We start from the raw sequence: 15,234 nt of genomic DNA, 5'->3' as shown, positions 1-15,234 counted from the left end.
GTATATACCTAATTATTTGTTGTGTATATATATTGCAAAATGATCACCGCAACAAGTCTCCATAACCACACATAGTTACAAAATTGTTTTTCCCATGAGAACTTTTAAGATTCCCTCCTAGCAACTTTCAAATATACAATACAGTATTGTTAACCGTAGTCAAAATGCTATACGTTACATCCCCAGACCTATTTATTTGATAACTGGAAGATTGTACCTTTTTCTCCCTTCACTCATATCTCCCATACGCTATCTCTGCCTCTGGTAACCACCCGTTTGTTCTCTGTAATTATGAACTTGGTTTTTGTTTTGTTTTGTTTTGTTTTGTTTTGTTTTGTTTTGTTTTGTTGTAAGGTTACACATCAATGGGATCATACAGTATTTGTCTTTCTCTGTTTGACCTATTTTACTTAGCATAATGCCCTTAAGGTCCATCTATGTTGTTGCACATGGAAAAATTTCCTTCCTTTTTACAACTAAAGAATATTCCACTGTGTGTGTATCTGTGTGTTTACTCACCTGTTTCTTTATTCTTCTATCAGTGGACCCTTAGATTGCTTCCATGTCTTGGCTTGTAAATAATGCTGCAGTGAACATGGGGATTCATAGTGTTTTTGTTTTCTTCAAATAAATACCCAGAAGTGGAATTGCTATATCATATGGTATTTCTAGTTGTAATTTTTTGAGGAACCTCCATACTGTTTTCTATAGTGGCTGTACCAATTCACACTCCCACTAAAAGTGCATGAGAGGTTTACTTTTTCTTCACATCCTCACCAGCACTTGTTATTTCTTGTCTTTCTGAAGATAGCCATTTTGAACAGGTATAAGGTGATACCCTATTGTGGTTTTGATTTACATTTTCCTGATTAGTGATGTTGAGTACCATTTCATGTGCCTTCTGACATCTGTAGATCTGCTTTGGAAAAATGTATTCAGATTCTTTGCACATTTTTTTTTTAATTTTTTTTTTCAACATTTATTTATTTTTGGGACAGAGAGAGACAGAGCATGAACGGGGGAGGGGCAGAGAGAGAGGGAGACACAGAATCAGAAACAGGCTCCAGGCTCTGAGCCATCAGCCCAGAGCCCGACGCGGGGCTCGAACTCACGGACCGCGAGATCGTGACCTGCTGAAGTCGGACGCTTAACCGACTGCGCCACCCAGGCGCCCCTCTTTGCACATTTTTAAATCAGATCATTTGGGGTTATTTTGCTATTAAGTTGTATGAGCTCTTCCCCTCCCCCCCCCCCTTTTATTGTAGTTGACCTACAACGTTACATTAATGTCAGGTGTACAACATAGTGATTTGACAAGTTTTTGTTATGCTATGCTCACAAGGGTAGCTACCATCTGTCACCATAGAAGACTTGTATGAGTTTTTTATATACTTTGTATATTAACCCCTTATCAGATACATGATTTGCACATATTATAATCCATAGGTTGGGGTGGGATTTTCATTTTGTTAATGGTTTTCCTTTGCTGTGCAGAAGCTTTTTAGTTTGATGTAGTCCCATTGGCTTATTTTTGCTTTTTGTTACCTTTGCTTTTGTTGTCAAACCCCAAAAAATCATCACCAAGAATGATGTCAAGGAGGTTACCTGTTATATTTTCAACTAAGAGTTTTATGGTTTTAGGCTTTTAAGTTCTTTAATCCATTTTGAGTTAATTTTGTAATCTTTTAATAAATACTTTTTAAGTGTAAAGTCAGGATGTTAGTTTAGGAATAAACTAAATTAACAGATGTCCTAAAAATGTTACATATGTGGTACTGTATTTTATAGTATAATTTTTTAAGATAGATAATTTTCTAATTGAGTTTACTTTTCACTGTTTTTTAAATTTTTGTTCTAAATGGAGCATCCATTTCTGAACTGAAAGGAACTAACAGTCTATGTAAGTTTGTCTAGTTACTGAGAAGCAGCCAAAATGTAAACATTAGAAACCATCGACAGAATAGTATACTTCTTGTCTGGCATTACTGTCTGTAGTTTTGGGGAGAACCACATAATATGTGGGGCTAAAACAAACAAACAAAATGAGTGGAATTCCTCTATGTAAGTATTGTTTTTCTGTATTCTTTCAAACATCAGTCGTTGGTGCTGCTTATTTATAATCTTACAAACTAACGTAATAGTACTCAGTGACATTTTGCCATTGAATTTTATATAGAAAATAGTTACAGTACATATGGGTTAATAATTTTTTGACAAAGTAATTTATTTTACATTCTTTTGTATTTGTAGTGAAAAGATGTTCTTCACTTTTTCTGTTTCACGTGTTCATGGATTTATGATTTTGATATAGTCATTGGTGGAGAAATTAACTTTAAAAATCTGTCAGGAGGATGGTAATTAAGCATTTAGAATTGAAAAACCTAGAAGATGTAGACCTATAATATGGAAAAAGTTTTCTAGAATTAACTCTCTGAAAACCACCAAAACAAGATTTGCTCATCTTTTTTGAACTTAATATCAAGGAATTTAACAACAACTTTAAGGAGCAAGTCTTTTTTTTTATGTAACATAGAATAATGGTACAAAATAAGGGAAAACTTCTAATTAGAAGTTAATGATTCAGAGTTTAAGTCCGTTTGTTTTGTCATCTTGATTACTCTGAACTTTAGTTTTTTAATATGTAAAATGAGAATCTTGGCTACACTTGCCTCATATAATCAATCCACTGTGAATGGATTATTAGGTATGTGGAATTCTTATTAACCTCAGTGCCATTCCCTCACTTCCAGATCTTTAGCAAGACACTGAACTTCACTAGTGTCTTTTCGTCTGTATGGTAGGTAAAATGAGTGTGAACTATATGGTGTATTAGGGCCCTAAAATCCTATGTAACATCTGGATTCAGTAATGTTTTTTTTGCTTTTCTCATTTCAGTATTCTTTTTCGTGTGATGCCTGGAGATGTTTTGATTTCTCCATGTAGAGAATGAACTTTAAACAAGTAAAATGTAGAAACATTTCTGCTTGTAAACTTTCCAACACAACAAAGCTATAGGCCAGCACAAGAGAGCATCAACTTTGCTTCTGACAGATGGCATTAGCAGTTACTTGGATAAATTTGTGAACGTGAGTGGGCTTAACTTAGCATTGAACCTGTGTGAGCTTTTTTAGGTGGTCCTCTGAAATCTCATGTTCACAAGTATTTCACGTCCCTGTGCTAAGCAGTATTTCATGTGTCCATCATATTTTTTTAGGATCCTTTTCACCTCTAAAAGATTTTGATTCTCCCTCTCCTCCCACCTGTGACAATTTAAGACTTTCTTGTTCAGTCTGGGGTTATAGTAATTGTATGAAACCATGTCTTAGCATTTATAAATAAAGTTACCTGGAGGTTGGGGCGCCTGAGTGGCTCAGTCGGTTAAGCGTCTGACTTTAGCTCAGGTCATGATCTCGCTGTTAATGAGTTCGAGCTCCACATCGGGCTCTCTGCTGATAGCACGGAGCCTGCTTCAGATTTTTTTGTCTGCTTCTCTCTCTGCCTCTTCCCTGCTTTCTCCCCCCCCCCCCCCCAATCAAAAATAAATAGGGACGTCTAGGTGGCTCAATCAGTTAAGTGTCCAGCTTTGGCTTGGATCATGATCTCGAGGTTTGTGAGTTGGAGCCTCACATCAGGCTCTTTGCTGATAGCTCAGAGCCTGGAGCCTGCTACAGATTCTGTGTCTCCTTCTCTCTGCCCCTCCCCCACTTGTGGTCTATTTCTCTCTCAAAAAATGAATAAACAAACAAACAAATGTTAAAATAAAAGTTGCCTGGAGGGGCACTTGGCTGGTTCTGTAGGAAGAGCATGTCTCTTGATCCTAAGGTTGTAATTTTGAGCCCCACTTTGGATATAGAGATTACTAAAAAAATTTAAAATTAAAAAACTTCAAAAAGTTACCTGGAGAGGTTATTCATCCTCAAGAAAAGCTTGAACACTTACTACATGCAAAATTCTGTGCCGGTCTCTTTTGGGATCATAAAGAGAAAACATTCTTCCTTCCAGGAATTTATGAACCTGGATGACAAAATCTATTTGTCAGGAAAATTTATTATGTATTAGCATCTGACCTGTTAAAGGATAACAGAATCTTAACCTGTTGAATATTAAGTAGCTTTTTCATGTGTAAGCTTGATTCATTTAATTCATTCATTAAACTAACAAATTTTATTAGTTACATTCTGTGTGCCTATTAATGTGCTTGTCACTAGTGACAGATATAGACAGAGTCCCTGCTTTCAGATAGCAGACTACTGTGATCAAGTCAATTCACTTGTCTTTTTCATGAGTGCATTTTAATGGAGAGAGACAAATCACATTCAAGCATTTGTTTTAAAAAGTATAACATTCTTTATGTAGACATTTATTTTGGTAATTTATCATAGGTGTATATAAAGAAATATAATAAGACCACCATTTTTCTTTTAAACTTCATTTGCTATTGCTACTTATTTTTATTTCAGTTTTACCTGTCTTTGAGATGTGACCATCCATTTGCATCCTAGTCTTGTCCAAAGCTTTCTGATGGCTTATAGCTTTTAACTGATACTGCTGGCATTGACCACTTAGGAGCTAGAGGATTTCAATACATGGTGCAAAATCCTGTGGCTCTCTAAATACCAAAGGTCTGTGGGTTCTTATTCAATCCAGTTAAATAAGCCAGTTTTTCATCAGCCTTCTTTCTGCTACGAGTTATTGGTTGTTCTATAGAAAAACTGATTGAACCTTTATAATATCTGAACCTCCGCAGCATTTAGCAGCTAAAATCTCCTATCCATCATTTATTGAGCAACTGCTCTGTATGCAGTAGCCATTGTTCTGAGGATGTAATTATGAAAAAAACAGACACAGTCCATGCATTCTCAAAATTTGTTAGACAACAATTTCTAAATGAGATGATAAAATAGTGACCAGCGTTTATTGTATGCTTACTATGTGCCAGGCACTTTTCCATTTGGTACAGTATATTAACTTGTTTACTTCTTACAACAACCCATGAGATGAAGATATTGTTATTATTCCAATTTTACAGATAATGAAACTGAGGCAAGAAAGATTGCTTTGCCTCAAGTCACACAGCTAGTATGTGTGGATGGAAAGATGGAATTCACATCTACCATTCTGGCTCAAAAATTCTACATTTATCCACTACACTGGACAGTGCAATTATAACAGCTAATTATGGTATAATTTAAATGGATAGTTAAGTAATTTCAATACCTTCTTTTCTGAGAAGGTAAATTTTTATTGAAATAGCCTTTTCCTGCCCTTCCCTTTTTAACTATTGAAAAGAATTGGAAAGGATATTTTAAAATAGGGTTAGGCACTGGTTTTCATACAAAGAAATAGCAGTATAGGTTAGAAAAACCATGAGTCTGTTACCAACCTGGGAAGGTACTCTGTAGATAACACTTTATTGGTTGGGTGAAATAAATTTTTTAAATGAAATATTTAAAAAATTAACCAACAGTGAAAGTTCTTGTATTTTTGAGGAGACAAACCAGAGTAGAGTACTATTATGTAAACAATACTGGGTGCTTTTGTTTTGTTATTTGTGGCAGAAAAGATTTGACTTATTGTGTATATTTTAAATTAGTTTAAAAATGGTGGAAGATCTGATTGACTGCGTCAGGTCTCTTGTCATATTATAGCAGGGATTAACATTTCTGAATTCTGTATCATGAAATGAACATAGAGAAAAGTACTAAATGCGTTTTTATAGAACATGTTTCACAATATAAAGATTTTGCAAAGTGTTATGCATTCATAGACGAGACTTTTTAAGATTTGCAAATTAAATTGTAGTTTAGACAGATTTTAAGTATAGAGTTGAACAGTTTTTGTAATCTGTGTATCAACTGATTTTATCAGTTACTGATTTTTTTTGAGTGCTTTCCATTTTTATCATTAAACAGGAACAGTAATTTTTTAGAGTACATTTGGAAATATTTTTATGTATTTAGCATACTATGACTAAAAAGCTGCTATGATAGATGATTGTGCTATCCTATATAATGTACGTTTATCATCTCTTATGTACAAAAGTCTATTTTATTAATGGTTATTTTAATAGTAAAGCCATTTTGCAGAATTGGCCATTTTTATTAACATAGTAATGTTCTGTCATTTTAAAATATGCACCTTGAGGGGCTCCTGGGTGGCTCAGTCGGTTAAGCGTCCGACTTCAGCTCAGGTCACAATCTTGCGGTCCACGAGTTCGAGCCCCGCGTCGGGCTCTGGGCTGATGGCTCGGAGCCTGGAGCCTGCTTCCAATTCTGTGTCTCCCTCTCTCTCTGCCCCTCCCCCGTTCATGCTCTGTCTCTCTCTGTCTCAAAAATAAACGTTAAAAAAAAAATTAAAAAAAATATGCACCTTGATAGTTCTGTATTTAATGATCTTACTGGCTTACTTCCTTTTCATCCTAAAATTGAAATAGCATTCATTTATCAATACCATTGACTGATCTGTTGGGCTTCATCTTAACAATTGCTTGCTTGTTTTTTATTCCCTTCTTTTTACTCTACCCCCTCCCTCAGGCCAGTCACCTTTCCCTTATTTTCTCTACCCTCTAATATTCTGGCTGGCCACTGCATTATTCCACTTTCTTCCCTGCTGTTCTGTTGTCCCGAAACTGTATTATGTATGGCATTCTTTCCTTTTGCCTTTTCTATCAGCATCCTTCCCCATTGCCTAAATCTGTGTGGTACTCATGGAGTCTGTTTAAACTCCAGGTCAACTAAATTTGTCTCATTAAAGTACTATTTGACATCTGTCTTCACCTTATAACTACATGGAGGAATACAGACCTACATACATAAAAATATTTTTTATTCTAATTGCTTTAGATCTTTTGCTTAACTGTGAGATTTCTTCCTAACATAATTCTCTGGAAACTTCTGGTATTTTTAATGTGGTTCTGGTTGAGGCAGGGTTGGGGCAAACCTGGCTATCACCTTCCTAGACTTGAATTTTTCTTCTCTATATGTGAAAGAGATCTGTATTTCCAGATTGTTTATGTTCTTATTACTGGAAGTGTGGTCTGTGGGCCAGTAGCATCACATTACGTTTGTGTTAGAACTGCAGAATCTCAGGCCCCGTTCTAGACCTTATGTTTTTCTCTGTCTTTTTTTTTAAAGTGTTTATTTTTGAGAGAGAGAGCACTAGCAGGGGTGGGGCAGAGAGAGAGAGAGAGAGAGAGAGAGAGAATTTGAAGCAGGCTCCAGGCTCCAAGCTGTCAGCACAGAGCCTGGTGTGGGCTCGAACTCACAAACCGTGAGATCATGACCTGAGCCGAAGTCAGTTGCTTAAACTAACTGAGCCACCCAGGCACCCCTAGACCTTATGCTTCTTAATCTGTATTTTAACATGATCTCCGGTCAGTTGATATGAATATTGAAGTTTGCAAAACACTGTTCTAGGTATCATCCAGCTAGTTGACACATTAACAAGCTGACAGATAACTGTACTTTTCTAGAACTAATCTTAAAAATGTGACCTATAGTGATCTTATTTAAATGTTTATAAATTAGTTTTTAACTGTGCATCTTGGTTCATGAAAAGTTCTGTTCTGGTAGATATCACTACGACTTTGTGGAAAGAATGATGAATAATCTAGAAACAGTAGCTAGTTCATCTTTCAGGTGAAGTTTTGGTATATATTAGATCCAAAACTATGTCAGTCTTTTATAAGTCCGTTTTCTTTGTCCTGTCCTCTTGCATCAGTTTGCATCTGTGGATGAGGTACTATTTCTCTTTGCCTCTTGGGCTGCAACTTTTCAAGAAAATTGTATACATTAAGATGAACTTTTGAGGTGTAGGGAAAATGTTCAAATTTCTATTAATTTTTGATCTTACATGAGCAAAATTATGCCTTACTGAAGTTTGATATGCAAATCTTGCTTGTATGTATTAAAAAAAAGTTTCTAGACTACTTCTCTGTCATGCAGTATGACAATCCCAGAATTTATCAGTAGACTGGAAAATAATCTTGTAGTAAATTCTGTACTGTGTCCTGCAGAATATGGATGCCCATGGGTAAGGGATAGTACTTACTATTATTTATGTGTGGTTAGTAGTAAAATAATTTCTGTGTTCTTTGAGCACATATTAATGGAAGCCTAAAGATAACTATCCTCTCTGTTAATCTATGTTACACGTAATCTTTGAAGTTAATATACTATGTGTGTGTAAAACTTAGATGTAGTTGTATTCTTGTGCTTTAGGAGATAGTTTTTAAAAACTTGAATGTTTTATTTTTATGGTCAGGATAGAAAAAAGTTCTTTTTTGGTACTTCAAGAATGAAGAGTTCTGAGAGCATACAGAATTAATCTTTTGCTGTTCTTTTGCATTTAAGTGAAGTGTGAACAGTGTGGCTCACCTACAAACACATTTCTCTTGGCGTTTTTCTGGAGTAATATCATTGTGTAATGATGTTAAACACTGGTTCAGTGAGTGTTTTGTAGGTTTCAGTGCCTTGTTTTGACTTACATACCTAAAAGTGGCAGGGGGAGGAAGTGGCAGAAATACCCAGATGTCTGTGAGATAGTGACATGTCACTTAGCACCTCAAGAGTGTTAAGTTTTAAACAACAAAAGTAAACTCCAAGGAGTGACCTTAGCTAGGAGCCATTGTGTTTTGTATAAGCCTCTACTGCATGTGGCTGTGACAGATGAGACTTTCCTTGTGGTTACCAGAGGACATCCTTGTGGTCATAACCAAGTTGTAAATGTCACCTAGATTCTTCTTGTATGTCTGTCACATGTGTATCAGTAATTCTAAAGTAGGTAAAAATGAAACAAAGATTCATCTGGGAGTTAGCACTCCCAGAAGATTAGTTTTAAAACAGAACAGCAGAAGGAGTTGTGACATGCATCCATAAGCAATTGTAATGATTTGACAGTTACTTAGCCCTCAGTTCCTAGCCCTTTGGTTGAACTGACAGCATGCCTGCAAAGATAGTGAGGCCTGTTTCAGCCCCATTAATGTCTTCTTGAATGTTAGCCTGCGGTCTCGGTAATGATAAATGTTCAGTGATTGATGATTTTATAATCCCAGGGGATTCTGGGTGTTTTCTGTTTCTGGGAGCCAAGGCAGTTTGTATTCTTGTTTGGGCCTCTAGGAGGTTTTTCTGATTTTTACTGAAACCATCGTGAGTTAGCAGAAGGGCAGGTATCCACCCGAGGTTTAATTAACCAGGATTCAAAGCCGTGTTTAAAAACAGTATGATTTTGTACTTAGTATGTGTGAGACTGAGAACCAGAAGAGTTTTTAATCCACAGAGCTTTTGTAACATTTATTTGTAAACGTTAGTATCTTTTTTCCTCCTTTGCTTTTAAAAAACATGTTTTAAGTTATAAGGAGAAATTTAATAACAGCTCTTGTGAGATAATAACATTAGTTTTATTGTTTTCATGGTGTACAATTTCATTTTTAAAACTCATAAGAATTTAAATCAGCTATTTTTAATAAATGTTTTCCTTTTTACATGATTCAGTTTCTCTAGCAGTATATCTTGTTATACTAGTATCAAAAGAGTACAAACAGATCTTTTTTGTTAAATATTTGTTTGCCATTTAGGAAAGGATTCAATTCTAATATACTGATTGTAGATTATTTTAGTATTTTAAGTAATTGGTAGGGTTTAGAGACAGAATGGAGGGTAGAGATAAACATTTTCCTTATTTATTACAACTTAAAAATATATTTTCTTTATCCTTTAAAAAAAAAAGATGAACTATAGAACTTTCCTTTTGGATGTAAAGAGTTCCTAGGGCTAATTTTCTTTAAGATCATTAAGAAACTACTTTAAAACCTTAAAAGGAATAAAAGGAGCATTTCTCTTTAGTTTTTCAAGTAATGAACAAGGAATTTGGTTAGGAATGACCATTTGTAAGTCTGTATATTAATTAGATGAGTGTCATTATGCTCAATTAGCAGGACTGCCAAATAATCTCTTTAATACTCCGGTCTTTTTTTTCCCCCTAGGGTTTTACAGACAGCCCTCATTACAGTGATCACTTGAATGACAGTCGATTAGGGGCCCATGAAGGCTTGTCCCCAACACCTTTCATGAACTCAAATCTGATGGGTAAGTTGGTAATTCTCTGCAAGGAGTCTTCACAAAGCCTCTTTGGTCAGAGACATTTTTTATCCCCTTGTCCAGGAAATACACATCTGTATCTAGAAGAAAGTTCCTGTGTTTCTAGGGGCATCCAGGCTTTCCTTATTCAGCTCATTTTGAGGAGCAAGCATTCAGAAAAAGCATCAGTATCAAAAAAAGAAGTAGTAGTGTTTTAACTGTCAGTTTTGTCAATGTCTTTGTGACATCAGGCATTATATGTTTTCTGCTTTCTGGGCAGAAATGTCTTTCGGAGACATTTGTAATTGACTATTTGTCTTAACAGTCATTTATACGTGTGGCAATAAAAAATATGACAAAGTAGTGATTTTAAGCAGATTTTACTTATGTTGGACAATATGTCTTTTGGCACTATATAATTAAAACTTAATAGTACACTTAGATGTTGGCAGCATTTGTTTTAAGTACTTGGGTTCATATTGGGGATTTTGAAAGTTGTGTTCTGCAATAGTGAAGTTGTACTTTGAAGGATATTACCTGCCACCCAAACCTGATTATTATATTTTGGCAAAACCTTTAAGGTTAGCTTTTCTTTTTCCCCCCCCCCTACTCCCTGCAAAACACCACTGTCTCCCTCCTTTCTTGCTTCCTCATATGAAAGTTTTTAGCTGTTCAATCTGAAATGATAAGCCCAAGTTGTTGGGTTTTTTCCCCCCTCCTACTTTGGATGCCACTCTTTTTTTCTTTAAAAACAGTAATTTTACCTTTTTTGCAGAGCCGGATTAAAAAGAATTTCAGCTTTATGACATGATTTTTCCTTCTTGTTTCTGCTGGGCCTGAGCACATTAGAAAGCTTTGTTTAATCTACTTTAGTTGTCGTCATTGGCGTCATGTAAATATGGAAGTTTGTGTAATTGACATTAATTTCATTACTTTATTTGTTAAGGACATGACCTATATTGTGATCTTAGAATTGTCCTTTTAAGACACAGCCATGCTAATCTAAATGGATTACCCAAATCCAAAATCCTGGTGGTCTGCAATTTCTTTATAAATGGTTTTGCTTTGCAAAGTCTTTTTTTAATTACCTTATCCTCCATGAAGTGTTGAGGACACAGTCTGATATTCTAGTGTGGATTTTGCCTTAAGCAGTTACCAGTTTAAAGCCAGAATCATTGAATATGACACAATAGTAAAAAATCTAATGAGCAGTAAAACTTGTGTTTAAAATGACAGTTTGTTTTAACGTAAATGCAAATGAAAACCACTTTATTCCAGGTAAAAATCAATATTAAACTGAGAACAAAATAATTATCCTTGCATTTAGCCAGGGAAAACTTTCCAGTTTATCTTTTTAATTTTCTATTGAACTTACCATCAAAGTAAAATAGATGTGACACTCCAATTTCTTTTTGTAGTGTATCTTTTTCCCAAGTAGCATTTAATTTATTATAAATATGGTAGAGCAAGCTCTAGTCAGTGCTGTTGTAATTTCAGATTGAACTAAGCTTTCTTAATTGAGGCTATACTTCTTAGAAGTGAAAAATCAGAACTTACTCCTTTTTATGTTTATGCAATTTACCTTCATTCTTAGCTCACAGATATGATTTTTAAGCCCAGTGGAATTGCATCATTAGCATAGCTTTGAGCCAAGGTGACTGTTAAAGTTGTGGGAAGTAAATGAATTCTGAGAAGTGTGCATGTCAGTCACTTGCTCTGAGCAGCTGTTGACTAAAAATATTTCTGTAATTCAGTTTGAGGTAACATTTTCTTAGTTGGAGCAATTATGAAAATGTGCTACTTGGTTTCTTCAGTTTACAGACAATTATTACAAATCTTTTAATAGTCATACATACTCTGTGTATAACATCAACATCTAAAATAAATCTGGAAACATTATGAAAACCCAGATTAGGGGTGCCTGAGTGGCTCAGTCAGTTGAGTGTCTGGCTTCGGCTCAGGTCCTGATCTCGTGGTTCATGAGTTCAAGCCCCGCATCAGGCTCTGTGCTGACAGCTCGGAGCCTGGAGCTTACTTTGAATTCTGTATCTCGCTCTCTTTCTGCCCCTCCCTGCTCACACTCTGTTTCTCTCTCAAAAATAAACATTGAAAAAAAACCAAAAACCCCTCAAATTTATAAACAGATTGATCCCTTCACAGTATGAGTGAAAAAATCTGGATTCATCTGAACTACACTGCACCGTTAATATTCAGCTATACATTTTCATTGTAAATTTTAACTATCTAATCTTAAAAATGTTAATTTACCTATAAGGAAGGAGAAAATAACCCTGAAAATATTAGGCAGGAATGTTCAAAAGGATTTCACCGGTCATTGGTAATACCTAATTTACTATACTTCTTCCCTTTATTTTCAATAAAATGATCACATGAGGTATCTAACAGTTTAAGGAATCTGAATGACAGTAGCTTTGGAAATGAATTTCTCCTAAATTTTAGAGCAGTTCTGTACAGCAACAGGCAATCCTACTTGATGTGAGCTGAAGTAAATGAACTGTTAGATACTCAAATATGTAGGTTTATAGTGCTCGATACAGTGTATGGATAGATTCACTCTTATAGCCTTTTGGTAATTTAAAGGAACTTCAGACTAAAAACCTATGTTGTTAAAGCATGACTGAGACATGCATAGCAGTATGGGAAGCATTCGGAACTGTAGATACCTAATCATCATTACAGGTAATACTTCAGAGTGATGCCGTAAATGATGACTGCTTAGAAACAGTTAAAGCTACTAGGAAAGCAGTAACATATTTCATCATTGCTGTCAACATATAAAAATACCATTAAGAGGGGGGATAGAATCATATGCTAGGGAATATTGTTATTTTTCGTATTATGTTCAACCCTAAGCACATTTGCCTGAAGAAATAATGGATTATAAAGTGCCACTGTCTTTCATGATGGAGCTCTCAAACACTTTAATGATTTTGCACATTGCAAAAATGAGAAATTTTGTCTAACAAGGGTTGATAATGATTCGATAATAAACAATTTACTACAGAAAAATGCATTTCTATATTCATTTAGATATTTTGAAGTGTTTTACATAGGAAATAAAGCTATTATGTTGGATCAGTTAGTGTTTCTTTTTAATGAATTCCAGAATTATCCCATTGATTTGTCATTATGGAAAAAAGGGCTTTCTTATGTTTCAAGTGAAATAAATACATCCTTTTGGCACATCACTAAGTAATTAGCATCAAACGGTCCTGTACTCTATTATAGGAAAGCTGCAAAGCTTTGACAGTAGCCCTGAATTGCAGTAATATCACCAGATAATCTTATGTATTTCTAGCCTCTTGCGGCCTTAGTCCATTTCTTTACCCTTAGTTCTCTCACTGATTTTAGTAAGATTTGCTTTCCTTTACCTGTTGTTGATTAGGTATATTTTTGGTGATGGTAGGATCAGTTTATTAATTGGATATAGAAATGAATTATTTCAAAAAATTGTTTACCTTCAATTTCCAAGTGATTATGGGATGAGCTACTCTTATCTTTCTACCTCTCCATGTTTTTCAAAGCCTTACTTATTTTGGACTATATGTGTATATGTTGTCAATGGGAATTTTAAGGCAAGATTATATCACTTCAATATTACTTTTTTTCTGAGACTTTCAATTGTATTCCTTTCTGAGACTTATTCTGCCTCTAGAGATGTTTTCTTAATATTTTATCTGTTGAAGAGTGAAAGCAGCATGTGAAGGGTATAGGGGGAAATGTGGGGCCAAGAGGAGATGTGGGTTTTATTCCAGATCCTTAAAATTACCTTTCTGATAGGATATTGCTGGTTGGTCTGAAAGGTCTTCTGCAGGTCTAGAATTTTATAGTTCTAAAATCTCATGTATCTAATATCTTTTATCCAACCCTGAAAAAGACTTCAACTGGAATTAGAATTGCTATTTTGCAAATGATAAAACTAAGGCACAGGAAAATTAAGTGTTATTTTTCCCCTGAGGGCACAGAACCAATAAGTGGCAAAACTGAATATAGAATCCATGTCTCCTGACTCCCAAGTATTGTTTCCATTAGGCATGTCAGGTATTTGTTCTTTCTATGCTCCCAGGTTTTTACTAGCTCATCGTTTTCCTACACTCTAATTATGGAGACCCTGGTTTGCAGAAATGACCAGGAAAAAATGGTTCTATAGCTATATAACTTTGGGACACATTGTACATCATGTGCCCCTTCTTAAGAGATTCATATTGTGCTTTGGGATATTAAAGTCTCTGGAAACAACAACAACAAAAAAAACAGGAGTAAAAGCTTATTTAACTTTGATCATCTCATCACATCCTAGATTCAGATGACACACAGAAGCCTTCTTGTATAAAGGATCATTAGCCTTTGAGGAACTAGTTTTCCATGAGGCACACACTGAGCAATACTTATAGATTGTTTTATGGGGAAAATAAAAGATAATACATGAAAAGTTGTCTGAAATGTAAAATGGCACAATGTTAATGATATTGCTGTATATATTTTTATAACTTATTTTAGACATCTTAGCTAATATAGGTTGGGTTGAGTTGTTCAAATACAGTATTGTTAAGTCTTTTTAGCAGACTTACTTGAATTATAAATAAACCAACTGTCCTTCCTTTCATGTTGGAGTCTGTTTGCTCAGCTCGTCTACCCTTCTTTTTTTTTTTTTTTTCAAAAAAAAATTGTTTGTTTATTATGAGAGAGGGGGAGAGAGAGAGAATCCCACAAGTTGCAGAGAGAGAGGGAGTGCAAAACCCAGAGTGGGGCTTGAGCTCACCTGATGCAGGGCTTGAACTCATAAACCATGGTATCATGACCTGAGCTGAAGTGGGACGCTTAACTGACTGAGTCACCCAGGCACCTGTCAGCCCTACCGTTCTTTACCTCAGAGTTTAAGGGGCCCCCTCTAATAGCAGCTACTACATTATTTTCATTTTATTATGGATTCAGTAGGTTTCTATGGGCTTGTCTGGGAATGTAAACCCAAGTACACTTTTTTCCTATATATTTGCTCTTTTCAACTCTTCTGTATACTTGATCTTGCCTGCAGTATAATTTCTGATTAATCCAGAGTTCTTCTAGAGTTACAAAAAAATGTAGAATCACCATTTTCAGAATATCAAGGCACAGTAAGTAGAACACTGGCCTCAAA

General features: G+C 35.2%; 1 protein-coding gene across 3 annotated transcripts in view; it reads left to right on the top strand.

The window, feature by feature from the left end:
• The window catches only part of TCF12 (transcription factor 12), a 381,102-nt gene that overhangs the window by 183,648 nt on the left and 182,220 nt on the right, over positions 1–15,234 (top strand). For all 3 annotated transcript variants that reach the window (XM_047075064.1, XM_047075063.1, XM_047075062.1), the window contains exon 5: positions 9,983–10,085. In XM_047075064.1, the coding sequence (XP_046931020.1) occupies positions 9,983–10,085 (103 nt within the window). The remainder of the gene's footprint in view (positions 1–9,982; positions 10,086–15,234) is intronic.

The sequence above is a fragment of the Lynx rufus genome, unplaced genomic scaffold (genome assembly GCF_022079265.1).
Source record: "Lynx rufus isolate CCGP_SWC_20201006 ecotype Redwood Valley unplaced genomic scaffold, mLynRuf1.p SCAF_13, whole genome shotgun sequence".
NCBI classification, from domain to species: Eukaryota; Metazoa; Chordata; class Mammalia; order Carnivora; family Felidae; genus Lynx; species Lynx rufus.
This window is presented reverse-complemented; position numbering and strand designations above follow the sequence as displayed.